The 15,052-nt window shown below is 50.1% G+C and overlaps 1 protein-coding gene across 1 annotated transcript; it reads right to left on the reverse strand.

Annotated features, from left to right (window-relative positions):
• Positions 1-5,686: 5,686 nt before the first annotated feature.
• On the reverse strand, positions 5,687-6,811 carry LOC138360034 (trichohyalin-like). The gene has a single exon (XM_069319962.1). It carries the CDS (start codon positions 6,809-6,811, stop codon positions 5,687-5,689), a length of 1,125 nt encoding a protein of 374 aa, XP_069176063.1.
• Positions 6,812-15,052: the final 8,241 nt, after the last annotated feature.

The raw sequence follows: 15,052 nt of genomic DNA on the forward strand, positions 1-15,052 counted from the left end.
CGGTTAACAACTTCTTTGTCTTCTCGAAGGCTTCCTGACAGGCTTCACCCCACTTCCATCTAACGTTCTTAGACAGCAAGTCCGTCAAAGGGTGCGCCACTGTCGAGAAGTTCTTGCAAAATCCTCTATAATATCCATCCATCCCCAGATATCGTAACAACTCCTTCCTTGTCCTGGGAATCGAATATTCTTCGATGGCTATCACTTTGTGTTCCACTGGAGTCACTTCTTGACCCACGACAAAACCTAAATATTCTAGTCGGGCCTTCCCGAACTCGCTCTTGGCCAGATTAACTGTCAGATTAGCTTCTTCTAACCGCCGGAATAACTCCCTCAAACGATCCATGTGTTGTCTCCAGTTATCCGCTTACACCACTATATCATCGATGTATACGGCGCAGCCTTCCATCTCTCTCAGTACCTCATTCATTATCCGCTGGAAACAGCTTCCGCTGTTTTTCATGCCGAACGGAAGTACTTTGTACTGGTATAATCCATCTGGAGTAGCAAACGCCGCGATCCTTCTTGCCCTCGGAGACAAAGGTATCTGATAATATCCTTTTAGCAGGTCGACCTTGGTGACAAACCTTGCGTTACCCACTTGGTCAACGCAGTCACTTATCCGGTTCATAGGGTGTGAATCCGACACTGTTATGGAGTTCACTTTACGGTAGTCGGTGCAAAAGCGATACGAGCCATCACCCTTCTTAACTAGCACACAGGGTGAGCTCCACTCACTGTTGCTGGGTTCCGCGAGGTCATTCGCTAGCAGATACTCCACCTCCTGTCACATGATCTTCCTCTTCTCAGGACTCACCCGATAAGCGTTCTGCTTGATTGGCTTGCCTCTGCCCACATTTACCTCGTGCACCACACTCTTGTGCCATCGGGGCACATCCGTGAAGAGTGACTGGTTCTTCCTTACTAGGGTCACTAGTTCTCTTCTCTTTCCTTTATCCAGATGTCGTAGCTTCTCTTCTAGGTGTGTAAAACTCTCAGTATTTGACAGGCGTGTATCATCGGCCCGGGCCCACTTCTCTTCCTCTGCTGGCAACACTTGGCTCATCTCCATACACAGGACCAATTTCTCCTCTTGAGACTGGGCTGTTCCACTTATTTTCGCACTCTCCTGCTCTTCTGGGAAGTATGGCTTCAAACAGTTGACATGACATACTTGAGTCTTGCGGGGGCGATTCGGCTTGCTGATCTCATAATTCACAGGACCCACTTGCCTAACAACCGAGTATGAACCACCAAAGCGTGATTCCGTCACTCTACATCTCCCAGGTAGCAACATCATCACTCTGGCTCCCGTCTCGAATTTCCTTGGGACAGCCTTCTTGTCGTACCGGATAGACATATTTTCTTGAGCTGTCTTTAGGTGCTCAGCAGCCAGCTCCTTCGCCATCTTCAATCATTCGCGGAATTTCTGCACATACTCCTCCACCGGCGCTGACGTCTTAGTCACAGTTAACTGCTCCTTCAGCATCAATAATGGGTTCCTCACTTCGTGCCCAAACACTAGTTGGAATGGAGAGAATCCCAGAGACTCAACTGTAGCATCTCTGATTGCAAACAGGGCTGGATAGACAGCCTCATCCCATTTCGCACAATACACTCTCAAGACGGTTTTCAGGGTGGAGTGGAACCGCTCGATCGCTCCCTGCAGGTGAGGTCTATAAGGTGATGACCACAGTTGGGCTGTTTCCCAGCTTGCAACAGCCTGCCTAAACCATTTCGACTGGAAAATACTTCCGCAGTCGGACTGGATTTCCTTGGGCACGCCTACCCAGGCAAAGAACCGCTGAAGGTGTCCCATGACGCATCTTGATGTCACCTTCCGCTCTGGGATTGCCTCCGGAAATCTAGTCGAAACACACATGATGGTCAATAAGTAATTATTTCCCCTTTTCGTCCTATGTGGTCTTCTGGTGATAGATGGTTGATATTACACCGAATCACAAGGTCTTTGTTTCTCTGTTCAATTCCAGAAGGATTTCCTTGTGATATCATGTACCCGATATCCTTATTCCATTCCCATCTGCATTGCTTTCCACTTGCTTGAGCTGAACTCCAGTATGTGGGACATTTGGGGCTTGACTCTATTTATTTAAATATTAATGTAATGAAAATCAATTACGAAGGACCACCCGCTTTTATAGTAAAGAGGGAAACTAATAAAATGTGATCATTAGAAAATTCTAGATGAACCAGTAACTATGGATAAATACTAGAGAATATAATCACTTGTATAATTAATGGGCTGTATATAATTTAACTGAACCAAAGCCTCAAACACCTACATTGGGGGGTTATTACTAGAACTTCATATATGTCTAGGAACTAGTGTGGTTCGTGCACCAGTTCATTATGCAATAAATCTAATCCTATTACCAATTATAGAATCAATAAAACAATCACCAATAAGAACATAGATTATGAACATGAGAAATTAATGATTATAATAAACACATGTTAATCCAGAAAACAGTGATCCCCAAGAATAATATACTACAGATAATGTAATTTAAGGAATACGGAAAAGGGTCTTAGCTTGAAGACGTTTTCCAAGACATCGGTTATGACTCATCCTCGGAATCTCCTGAACTCATCATGGAACACTGGGTGATGATTAACACAGGAAATAACAGCTCGGGGAATTCTTCACACACGCTGCAAATCAAAATATATTCAGTAGCAACATATTAGGTTGCTAAATATCTATGTTCAAGAAATTAAAATTGAGAGTGGAGACAGATAATAACCTGTGGTTTATTATAGTCGCTCGGCGTAACGACAAGCTACCCAGCTATAACCTATCCATAATGATGCATCAAAAGGGAATAAAGGTACTTAGCTAATAGGGCACTGTGTAAGTTGAGGCTTGCCGAAGCTCGCGTGCTAGGTTCTGGCGTCGTAATAATGAACAAGTGGTGTCGAGCCTAGCCTAGATGTTGACGCGCTTCTCTGGCCGGTCACGTTGGCTACACGGAACCAATTAACAGGTTCCCGGCTGAACGTCAAGTTAATTCTCGTTGACAATCCAACACGAAGTATCCCGTGACACTAAAAACCAGCTAAGTTGCTATATTCTGCAACAAATCTTCACACCTCACAGTGGCGACTTTCCTCCTCCCGCTCTCGGTGGCATCCTCCAGCAAGACGTCTCGGGTAATAGCGTCTCCTCTGCCCCCCGCTCCGCTTCCCGCATTTGATACACAAATTATTTACTACGAATAATATCATTTCTCGCAGTTGCGATTGAAATGCTCGGATAAGGACGGGTTTATTATTCAGAGGAGTTAAATATTATTATTTGCTCATTTTACGATGGTAAACAAGCAATGGAGATGAATTAAAGTATCTCCAGGGCATTCACGCATGACGTTAAATTTATTACCAGATAACAGTTGTTACTATAAATGCTCTATTTGGCATTAGTTGGGGATCAGTTTATCTGTAAATAATTATCACACAGAACACCGTTGTTTTATAGAGAATCAAACTCAATTCTCAGACACACTGGATATAGATGTGTTTATTATAATGGAATCTGACGCAATACTGGCGTCTGGTGACGTAAGAATTCTAGCCTTATTGTACAGATGTAATTATTAGTACATGTGAACTCTACGTTTGGTTAATTTTAATTACTACAATGATTAGTAGATTTAGTAATAATTAATAATAATACAACAGTGTTGGAAATTTCCAACACAGTATGCACTTGAAGAACCATTCTCTCATTTTGGAGCCGAGCGGACAGCACGCGGGACTTGTGATCCTGTGGTCCTAGGTTCGATTCCAGGCGCCGGCGAGAAACAATGGGCAGTTTCTTTCACCCTATGCCCCTGTTACCTAGTAGTAAAATAGGTACCTGGGTGTTAGTCAGCTGTCATGGGCAGCTTCCTGGGGTGGAGGCCTGGTCGAGGACCGGGCCGCGGGGACACTAAAGCCCCGAAATCATCTCAAGATAACCTCAAGATTACCTCAAGAGGTTTGGCCTCAAGGGCCAAACGCAGGAACTGGAACCAAAAGGGCTTTCGGGATGGCAGGGGCATTTTTCCCTGCCCTTTGGCATGGGAAACATGTCTTGTAGACTCTCCTTACATCAGCGTCCATTCCCGGTCAATAAAAGTGATCCCGAAGCCGATTTAAGGTCTTGGTCACTCCCAAGTGTCCCACGGGATCAACTGAGTGAGCAAGCTTTAGCACCGCGCCTCTGTACTGTGCTGGCACCACCACCTGACGCCTCACTCTCAGCATATCACCACCCGCTTCTTCTCTCACTGGTCTCCACTGCCTCATTAGCACCCCCTTCTCCATGAAAAAGTGAGTCGGCGACTCGAGTCTGGCGAGACCTCCTTCCGCCTCCCGTACCAACTCCAGAAACTCCGCCTTTTGCAGCTCGCCAAGACGGGCGCTGTCAATATCTAGTGGACTGGTGAGAGTAACTTGGATACTCCTATCCGACTCTTCCTCACCTTGTACTTGTCCTCTGGCCTCCTCTCGGAACAAATGATCGAGCCCCAGGTCACCTGGTATGTTCTCCTCGGCGTGACTGGATCTGCTCACATCATCTTCCCCGACGTCCTTTCTCGATGACACAACGCATACTGGAAATGCCACTCTCGCAATTTCCATCGTGTCGCCGCTGGCGTCCGTCATGCTGCTATGTCGATAGGGCTCTATACACTCTGTGCCCTTAATCAATTTCGGGAGAACACATCCTCCACAGGAGTCGTTCCCTAGGATCACCTGAGCTTCCATCCTGGACAGTGAAGCACAGACTCCTACCACCAGAGTCTGACAGCCATAGTCAGAATTAAGAGTTACTTGATGAAGGGGCATCCTCACCTGTCCCCCCAATGTTTTTATCAGGGCTACCCCTGTACTGGAACTCTTGTAGTCCTCGGGGAAGAGGGATTCACTAACAAGGATGAAGTTGGATCCCGTGTCCCTCGGCATCCTCGCTGGCACAGGATCAGCCCCTCACACACAAAGGGGTGAATCCTCTTCTCCCTCATCACCGGCATATCACCTGAGTTATGGTTGGCTTCTTCGCTTCCCATTCTTGCTAAAGCCACATTCCCGCCATGCCTGGGGCGACCGCACTCCCTTGCAAAGTGTCCTCATCCCCCACAGTTGAAACACCGACTGCCACTCCCAGGTGATCCTCTACCAGTCACCCTGGTAGCACCAACAGTAGACATTCCCTGGGTCCTCCTTGGACTCCACGTCGTCGGTTCCCGGGCAGCAGCACTTGCTCCCGAGCTAGGTCCACTGCTCACAGCTTGGGGCTTCCTCCCCACGTCCCTTGAGCTCTTAAACCGGGTCCTTTCACTGGGTAAACTACTCTTGGGAGTGTCCCTGCCCGTCCTCGCTCCTCCTGAACTCCTAAAGTTCCCTCCCGACCTGGGGTAAGGTGAGTGTCTGGGCGGCTCCTCTCTCCTGAGATGTGGTGCCTCCTCCAACATGTCGGCTCTGTCTTCAGCAGCCTTAATGTCCTTAATACCTGCTTCTCTCACCCTTACTCGCAGCTCAGGATGGAGCACTGATATAAACTTCTCCATCACTATCAGTCGTTTGATCTCATCCACTGACTCTGCTTCCTCCGCCTTCAACCATCGTAGGAATTTCCGTTCCATATCCCTGGCGGTCTCGGCGTAAGACTTTCCTGACGCTCTCATACACTGAACCGCTTCCGGTACATCTCCGGAGTCAGCTGGAACGAGTGGAGCAACGCACTCTTAATCGCGTCATAACTAGCACACTCCTCTAGGTCCAACATGTTGTAGGCTTCCCGGGCCTCACCAGTCAACCTGCCCTGGACCAGAGCAGCCCAATCATCTTCCGGCCACTCCCTCAGAGTCGCTATTCGTTCGAAGTGTTCAAAAAATGCCTCAGCTTCTTGTGATTCGAACGTAGGCAAGTCAAGTTCCCTTACCTTGAGGTCATCCCGCCGTGCAGGTAGTGAGGGCAGCCCATGCTCAACGCGACACAATTCAACTTCTTTCTTTGCTTTTATTTCCTCCAGTCGCAGTTGTCTCTCTCCTTCTTCTCGCCGCAGCAGCCAAGCTTCACGCTCCTCTCGCTGCAGCCGTGCTTCACGCTCCTCTCGCTGTAGCCGAGCTTCACGCTCCTCTCGCTGTAGCCGAGCTGCACGCTCCTCTTGCTGTAGCTGAGCTGCACGCTCCTCTCGCTGTAGCTGAGCTGCACGCTCCTCTCGCTGTAGCTGAGCTGCACGCTCCTCTTGCTGTAGCTGAGCTGCACGCTCACGTTCCTCTCGCTGCAGCCGTGCTTCACGCTCCTCTTGCTGTAGCTGAGCTGCACGCTCCTCTCGCTGTAGCTGAGCTGCTCGCTCCTCTCGCTGTAGCTGAGCTGCACGCTCCTCTCGCTGTAGCTGAGCTGCATGCTCCTCTCGCTGTAGCTGAACTTCTCTCTCCTCTCGTCGCAGCTGGGCTTCCAGTTGCATCTTCATTACTTCCAGTTGCAGGCTCCTCTTACTACAGCTGGATCCTCCATTGCTCCTATGTTCACTGTGAGTTCTCCCCACACTGGTAGGCGCTTGGGATGGCTCTAGTTGGGACGGTTCACCTTGGGACGGCCCTTCTCGGGACGGCTCTTCCCCTGTCGTATCTTCTCGAGCTGTGAGTTGTGCCATTATTTCTAGCCTACGCTCCGCTACCTTGGTCGTCCTCAATCGGATCCCCAAGTGTCCTGCCACTTGATGGAGCTGGGCCTTGGAACACTCTTCCAAAATTCTCTCATCCTTCGTCGCAATAAATCTATCCACTCTATCCTCCTCCATCTCAATAATTGAGCTGTAGCACTACTGTCTCACTGGTTTCACTATTCCAGTCTCTGCACTACTGGGCAACACTGGCACTGTTCACTGAGTTCACTGTCAATCCTGGTCACGACACTGGTAACACTGTATTTGAACTCTGGCAACACTGTTTTGAAATCTGGGCAACACTGTAGCTTGATTAACGTACCCTGGCAACACTGTAGCCTGATCAGCGCATCCTGGCAACACTGCAGCCTGATCAATGCATCCTGGCAAGGTTGCCAATTCTGTCACGCGCCGCTCACCTCGGCCTTGTGTTACATGAGGTTACAGTTAAACAGCGGGGGATCGTGCTACTCTTCCTATAACCTCATGCCATGGGACTTCACTCCCTCCACTAGGGTATCACATATCACCCCAGGGAGCTCTCCTAGTCATGCCTCAAGACCGGTCACCACTTGACCTTGGACCCAAGGGGGAGAGAAGGCCCAGCCCACACTACTAAACTCAGTCCTGCAGTATGTGACTCCACCACCGGGCCTGCCCACTTATGCGTGCAGAGAATTTGCCGGACTTCCGGCCGTAGCCTCACTTCCACCTCTTCCTTCCTGGTCGCCAGCTGGGTAATTCTCTCTGCGTCCCAGCAACGCCGTTAGTTCAAATATAATATATTAACAGCAGCCTAGGACCTTACTGTGTGCTGCCAATACTAGAATTCAAATGTACAGTCATGTTGCCATCTCAGGGTCACTCATTAGGGAATGCCAGTACCAGTGTTCAAATCTCATGTCGTGTTGCCAACACAGGGTCTCTCTCTGTCATTCCAGTAACAGTACAGTATAATCATGTTATTAACCTCAAAGCTCAATGAGATGGAGGTTATACCAAAAGCAGTGATAAAATAGTAAAAGTTTACTCAAAGTAAACTACAACACACAAGATACATGTATGAATTTATGGAAATAATAATAATAATGATGACAGCAGGGCTCCTCTGGTGGCCGCCAGCAGCTCGCATCAGCTGATGAAGCAAAGGGATCACTGGCCCCTCCTCACTGGGGCGGCTCCGTCAGCGTCGCTCCTCACTCCTCCACGGGCCGGCCACACGCTGTCTTCACCACTCAGTAGAATAATATATACGTGCTGTCCCACAGCCTAATCTACTCCTACGACTTATATGCACTCTAATAAATGCCTAAGCTTAATAATAGGCCTATCTTGCCTAACAATGAAGGGAAATATGATCTACCTTAACATATCCCGTCTTCAGACGCCTAGGCTCCAGTCACCCGTTGGGTACTCCGTTCCTCGCATTGTTCCCAGTGTTCCAGAAGCATCACCAGTCCATAGGTGTGAAGATCCTCGGCATCTCCGTGCTCATTCCCTGAGTGATGTTCCTGGGCGTTGGCTCATCCATTCGTCACTGCATGCGTCGTTCCCTCAAGCATTCCTTCACCGAGACCACACTCAAGGATCAGGATGCACTTTCTCCCTTCTGAGTTCCTAGTGGACGTGATCTAATCACAACAGCTCAGAATGCTTTGGAGTTCCACCGACAGCGAGTCACTCACTCCTCCAGCCGTCGTAACTCTCTCAACTTCTCCAAAACTATTAGCACACAGTCCTCGGCGCCCTTTCACCGCTGGATTAGGCTTCCTCGCACTTCCCTGAAGTACTGCAGTCCTTGTTAGTCACTATATACTCGTCAGGCTGTGTATATCCACTTACAGAGGCTCATAGACCTCAGAACTCAAGAGCTCAATCGGCGCACGTTCGCTCTCAACGAAGTGCCGAGTATCTCTGAGCGCCTGGTGCTCTGCAGGCGGGCCAGGTCTCTCGGTGACGTCACAGACCCAGGGGCGGGCTCTGATTGGTCAATGAAGTCATGTGACCTCAGCCACCGAATCAGAGGGCGTCGTACACAAAATGGTGGATTTGCAGGCCAGGCGGCGCCATTTTCTTGTACCCAGGGCGCGACTTATCCATTTCTCTGCAAATTTACAAATGCAAATTTCTCCCCAAATTAGAAACCATTGTGAAAACCTCATACATCAAAAGATTCCCTGCGCCTCAGAGAACCTGCAGGTAAGCTGATATGAATCTTACAGCTGGCATATGGGAGAAACTGTAGGGGACACCATCACAACGTCCAGGACTAATCCCCTGCCAGTAGAGGGGGACTGGGGCTACAGGTCCAGCATCAACCCCCTGCAAGTAGAAGTGGGAGGGGGGGGGGGCCTGGAGCTACAGGTCCAACACAAACCCCCTGTAGGATAGGGGGCTTGAGCTACAGGTCTAGCACCAACCCCCTGCCAGTAGAAGGGGGCTGGAGCTACAGGTCAAGGACCAACCCCCTGCCAGTAGAAGGGGGCTGGAGCTACAGGTCCAGCACTAACCCCCTGCCAGTAGAGGGGGCTGGAGCAACATATCCAGCACCAACCTCCTGCCAGTAGAGGGGGCTGGAGCTACAGGTACAGCACCAACCTCCTGCCAGTAGAGGGGGGGCTGGAGCTACAGGTCCAGCACCAACCCACTGCCACTAGAAAAGGCTGGAGCTACAGGTCCAGCACCAACCTCCTGCCAGTAGAGGGGGGCTGCAGCTACAGGTCCGACACCAATCCCCTGCCAGTAGAGGGGGGCTGGAGCTACAGGTCCAGCACCAACCCCCTGCCAGTAGAGGAGGGCTGCAGCTACATGTCCGATACCAACCCCCTGCCAGTAGAGGGGGGCTGGAGCTACAGGTCCAGCACCAACCCCCTGCCAATAGAGATAGGCTGGAGCTACAGGTCCAACACCAACTCCCTGCCAGTAGAGGGGGCAGGAGCTACAGGATCAGCACCAACCCCCTGCCAGTAGAGGAGGGGGGGGGGGTTGGAGCTCCAAATCCAGCACCAACCCTCTGAGAGTAGAGGGAGGCTGGAGCTATAGGTCCAGCACCAACCCCCTGCTAGTAGAGGAGGCTTGAGCTATTGGTCCAGCTCCAATCCCTTGCCAGTAGAGGGGGGCTGGAGCTACAGGTCCAGCGCCAACCCCCTGCCAGTAGAGGGGGGGGGCTGGAGCTACAGGTCCAGCACCTACCCCATGCCAGTAGAGGGGGGGCTGGAGCTACTGGTACAGCACCAACCCCCTGCCAGTAGAGGTGGGCTGGAGCTACAGGTTCAGTACCAATCCCCCTGCCATTGGAGGGGGGCTGGAGCTACAGGTCCAGCACCAACCCACTGCCAGCAGAGGGGGGCTGGAGCTACAGGTCCAGCACCAACCCCCTGCTAGTAGAGGGGGCTTGAGCTATTGGTCCAGCTTCAATCCCTTGCCAGTAGAGGGTGGCTGGTGCTATAGGTCCAGCACCAACCCCTGCCAGTAGAGGGGGGGGCTGGAGCTACAGGTCCAACTCCAACCCCCTGCCAGTAGAGGGGGGCTGGAGCTATAGGTCCAGCATCAACCCCCTGCCAGTAGAGGGGGGCTGGAGCTACTGGTCCAAATCCATCTCCCTGCCAGTAGAGAGGGGCTGGATAATGAGGATGACACTGACCACAGGTGATAATGGGGTTGACACTGACCACAGGTGATAATGGGACTCACACTGACCACAGGTGACAATGGGACTGACACTGTCCACAGGTGATAATGGGGCTGACACTGCCCACAGGTGATAATGGGGCTGAAACTGACCACAGGTGATAATGGGGCTGACACTGACCACAGATGATAATGGGGCTGACACTGACCACAGGTGATAATGGGGCTGACACTGACCACAGGTCATAATAGGTCTGACACTGACCACAGATGATAATGGGGCTGACACTGACCACAGGTCAAAATAGGTCTGACACTGACCACAGATGATAATGGGGCTGACACTGCCCACAGGTGATAATGGGGCTGACACTGACCACAGGTGATAATGGGGCTGACACTGGCCACAGGTGATAATGGGGCTGACACTGACCACAGGTGATATTGGGGCTGACACTGTCCACAGGTCATAATGGGGCTGACACTGACCACAGGTGATAATGGGGCTGACACTGACCACAGGTGGTAATGGGGCTGACACTGACCACAGGTGATAATGGGGCTGACACTGACCACAGGTGATTATGGGGCTGACACTGACCACAGGTGATAATGGGACTGACACTGTCCACAGGTGATAATGGGGCTGACACTGTCCACAGGTAATAATGGGGCTGACACTGACCACAGGTCATAATGGGGCTGACACTGACCACAGGTGATAATGGGGCTGACACTGACCACAGGTGATAATGGGACTGACACTGTCCACAGGTGATAATGGGGCTGACTCTGACCACTGGTGATAATGGGGCTGACACTGACCACAGGTGATAATGGGGCTGACACTGTCCACAGGTGATAATGGGGCTGACTGACCACAGGTGATAATGGGACTGACTCTGACCACAGGTGATAATGGGGTTGACACTGTCCACAGGTGATAATGGGGTTGACACTGACCACAGGTGATAATGGGGCTGACACTGTCCACAGGTTGAGGACCTCCGCAGGATGAGGGAGCCAGTCAAGAGGCTGGTGGAGGCTGGCCGGGTGTTGGCCGTCCAGGAAGACCAAGATGGCCGCCGCTCCGCCAGGATAACTCTACAAGACGGACAGCTGTACCTCCACCCACTCCTGCGTCTGCCCACGCACGCCCACGCCCACACCCTCCAGGTTACTTTATTACACCCACTAGTCTTACTGACATTACTAACTGAGTTTTTATAACTAATATGGTAACATTTTGTTGTACAGTTATCAGCATGATTTATTTCATTTTCTGCAGGAGAATGAGGTTGTGGGCGTGCTGGACCCCTCCTGCACCCTGGCGTTCCTTGACCTCGGGTGGGCGGGGTCAACAAGAGGGCGGGTCACCATCCAGCTGACCCCTGACACTCCGCTGGCCAGACAGTTTGTGTTGTTGTGTACGGGCCAGCGGGGCCACACCTACCGCAACACTAAACTGTTGTGGGTGGGGAACAAGGGTCAGCCGTGCGAGTGAGTGTTGGGTGGAGACTACAAGAGTAATGATGGTAAGGGAGGAGCCCCACTGCTGCCTGACCTCCAGGGGCTGTACCAGAGGTCAGGCGGGCAGGAACTGTGTGGCCCTCGGGTGGGCCGGGGGATCCCAGGAGTGCCCAGTTCGTCATCACCACCAGGGACTGCCAGGGTGGTGTCCAGTGGCCACGTGTCTTCGGTGATGTGGTGAGCGGCCTGGATGTGGTGAGGGCAGCAGTCAACCACAGTGACATTAGGGAGGTGACTGTGGTGGACTGTGGTGTTGTGCTGCCACTCTAGTTCACTGTACCACCACCATCACTACTGTGGTGTTGTGCTGCCACTCTAGTTCACTGTACCATCACTACTGTGGTGTTGTGCTACGACTCTAGTTCACTGTACCACCACCATCACAACTGTGGTGTTGTGTTGCCACTCTAGTTCACTGTACCATCACTACTGTGGTGTTGTGCTGCCACTCTAGTTCACTGTACCACCACCATCACTACTGTGGTGTTGTGCTGCCACTCTAGTTCACTGTACCATCACTACTGTGGTGTTGTGCTGCCACTCTAGTTCACTGTACGACCACCATCACTACTGTGGTGTTGTGCTGCCACTCTAGTTCACTGTACCACCACCATCACTACTGTGGTGTTGTGCTGCCACTCTAGTTCACTGTATCACCACCATCACTACTGTGGTGTTGTGCTTCCACTCTAGTTCACTGTACCACCACCATCACTACTGTGGTGTTGTGCTGCCACTCTAGTTCACTGTACCATCACTACTGTGGTGTTGTGCTGCCACTCTAGTTCACTGTACCATCACCATCACTACTGTGGTGTTGTGCTGCCACTCTAGTTCACTGTACCATCACCATCACTACTGTGGTGTTGTGCTGCCACTCTAGTTCACTGTACCATCACCATCACTACTGTGGTGTTGTGCTGCCACTCTAGTTCACTGTACCACCACCATCACTACTGTGGTGTTGTGCTGCCACTCTAGTTCACTGTACCACCACCATCACTACTGTGGTGTTGTGCTGCCACTCTAGTTCACTGTACCACCACCATCACTACTGTGGTGTTGTGCTGCCACTCTAGTTCACTGTACCATCACTACTGTGGTGTTGTGCTGCCACTCTAGTTCACTGTACCACCACCATCACTACTGTGGTGTTGTGCTGCCACTCTAGTTCACTGTACCATCACTACTGTGGTGTTGTGCTGCCACTCTAGTTCACTGTACCACCACCATCACTACTGTGGTATTGTGCTGCCACTCTAGTTCACTGTACCACCACCATCACTACTGTGGTGTTGTGCTACCACTCTAGTTCACATTATCACCACCATCACTACTGTGGTGTTGTGCTTCCACTCTAGTTCACTGTACCACCACCATCACTACTGTGGTGTTGTGCTGCCACTCTAGTTCACTGTACCATCACTACTGTGGTGTTGTGCTGCCACTCTAGTTCACTGTACCATCACCATCACTACTGTGGTGTTGTGCTGCCACTCTAGTTCACTGTACCATCACCATCACTACTGTGGTGTTGTGCTGCCACTCTAGTTCACTGTACCATCACCATCACTACTGTGGTGTTGTGCTGCCACTCTAGTTCACTGTACCACCACCATCACTACTGTGGTGTTGTGCTGCCACTCTAGTTCACTGTACCACCACCATCACTACTGTGGTGTTGTGCTGCCACTCTAGTTCACTGTACCACCAGCATCACTACTGTGGTGTTGTGCTGCCACTCTAGTTCACTGTACCATCACCATCACTCCTGCATCACCATGGACTGCGTGTTTTCATGACAATGTAATTTAAGGACACACCTTTATCACTATATCATCATAACTTCACTATCTTTGATATTTATCATTTTGGTATTTATACTTTGGTATCATATACCTGACAATCACGGTTGTATCACCATCAATGCTATATCTTCTCAGTACTGTAACCTATCATTGCTGTATCACTATAGCTTCACTATCACCTCTATATATCACCATCACCTAAGGCCCCACACTTGAGGTCATATACTGACCATGTTGAGTAACAAATTGTTGGTGTCACTATATGACAGCTATTGTCACTGTTATATCACCAACAGCTCACTATCACATAACACTGTCACTACTACACCAACATCATTTCACTTTCACCACATTATCACCTCACAGTGATATTTTTCCTCCTTACATTTTCTCATATATCACTATCACTGCTACAGCACCACTACCGCACCATCACTGCTATATCACCATCACCTCACCATCACTGTCGTATCACTATCACCTCAGTATCACAGCTATATTACCATCACCTCACTATCACTCAGGTGTGTTGTGATATTACCATACTGGTCCATGGTGTGTTGTGATATTACCATACTGGTCCATGGTGTGTTGTGATATTACCATACTGGTCCATGGTGTGTTGTGATATTACCATACTGGTCCATGGTGTGTTGTGATATTACCATACTGGACCGTGGTGTGTTGTGATATTACCATACTGGACCATGGTGTGTTGTGATATTACCATACTGGACCATGGTGTGTTGTGATATTACCATACTGGACCATGGTGTGTTGTGATATTACCATACTGGTCCATGGTGTGTTGTGATATTACCATACTGGTCCATGGTGTGTTGTGATATTACCATACTGGTCCATGGTGTGTTGTGATATTACCATACTGGTTCATGGTGTGTTGTGATATTACCATACTGGTCCATGGTGTGTTGTGATATTACCATACTGGTCCATGGTGTGTTGTGATATTACCATACTGGTCCATGGTGTGTTGTGATATTACCATACTGGTCCATGGTGTGTTGTGATATTACCATACTGGTCCAAGGTGTGTTGTGATATTACCATACTGGTCCATGATGTGATGTGATATTACCATACTGGTCCATGGTGTGTTGTGATATTACCATACTGGACCATGGTGTGTTGTGATATTACCATACTGGTCCATGGTGTGTTGTGATATTACCATACTGGTCCATGGTGTGTTGTGATATTACCATACTGGACCATGGCGTGTTGTGATATTACCATACTGGTCCATGGTGTGTTGTGATATTACCATACTGGACCATGGCGTGTTGTGATATTACCATACTGGTCCATGGTGTGTTGTGATATTACCATACTGGACCATGGCGTGTTGTGATATTACCATACTGGACCATGGCGTGTTGTGATATTA

Source organism: Procambarus clarkii, chromosome 8 (genome assembly GCF_040958095.1).
Source record: "Procambarus clarkii isolate CNS0578487 chromosome 8, FALCON_Pclarkii_2.0, whole genome shotgun sequence".
In the NCBI taxonomy this organism is placed as follows: domain Eukaryota; kingdom Metazoa; phylum Arthropoda; class Malacostraca; order Decapoda; family Cambaridae; genus Procambarus; species Procambarus clarkii.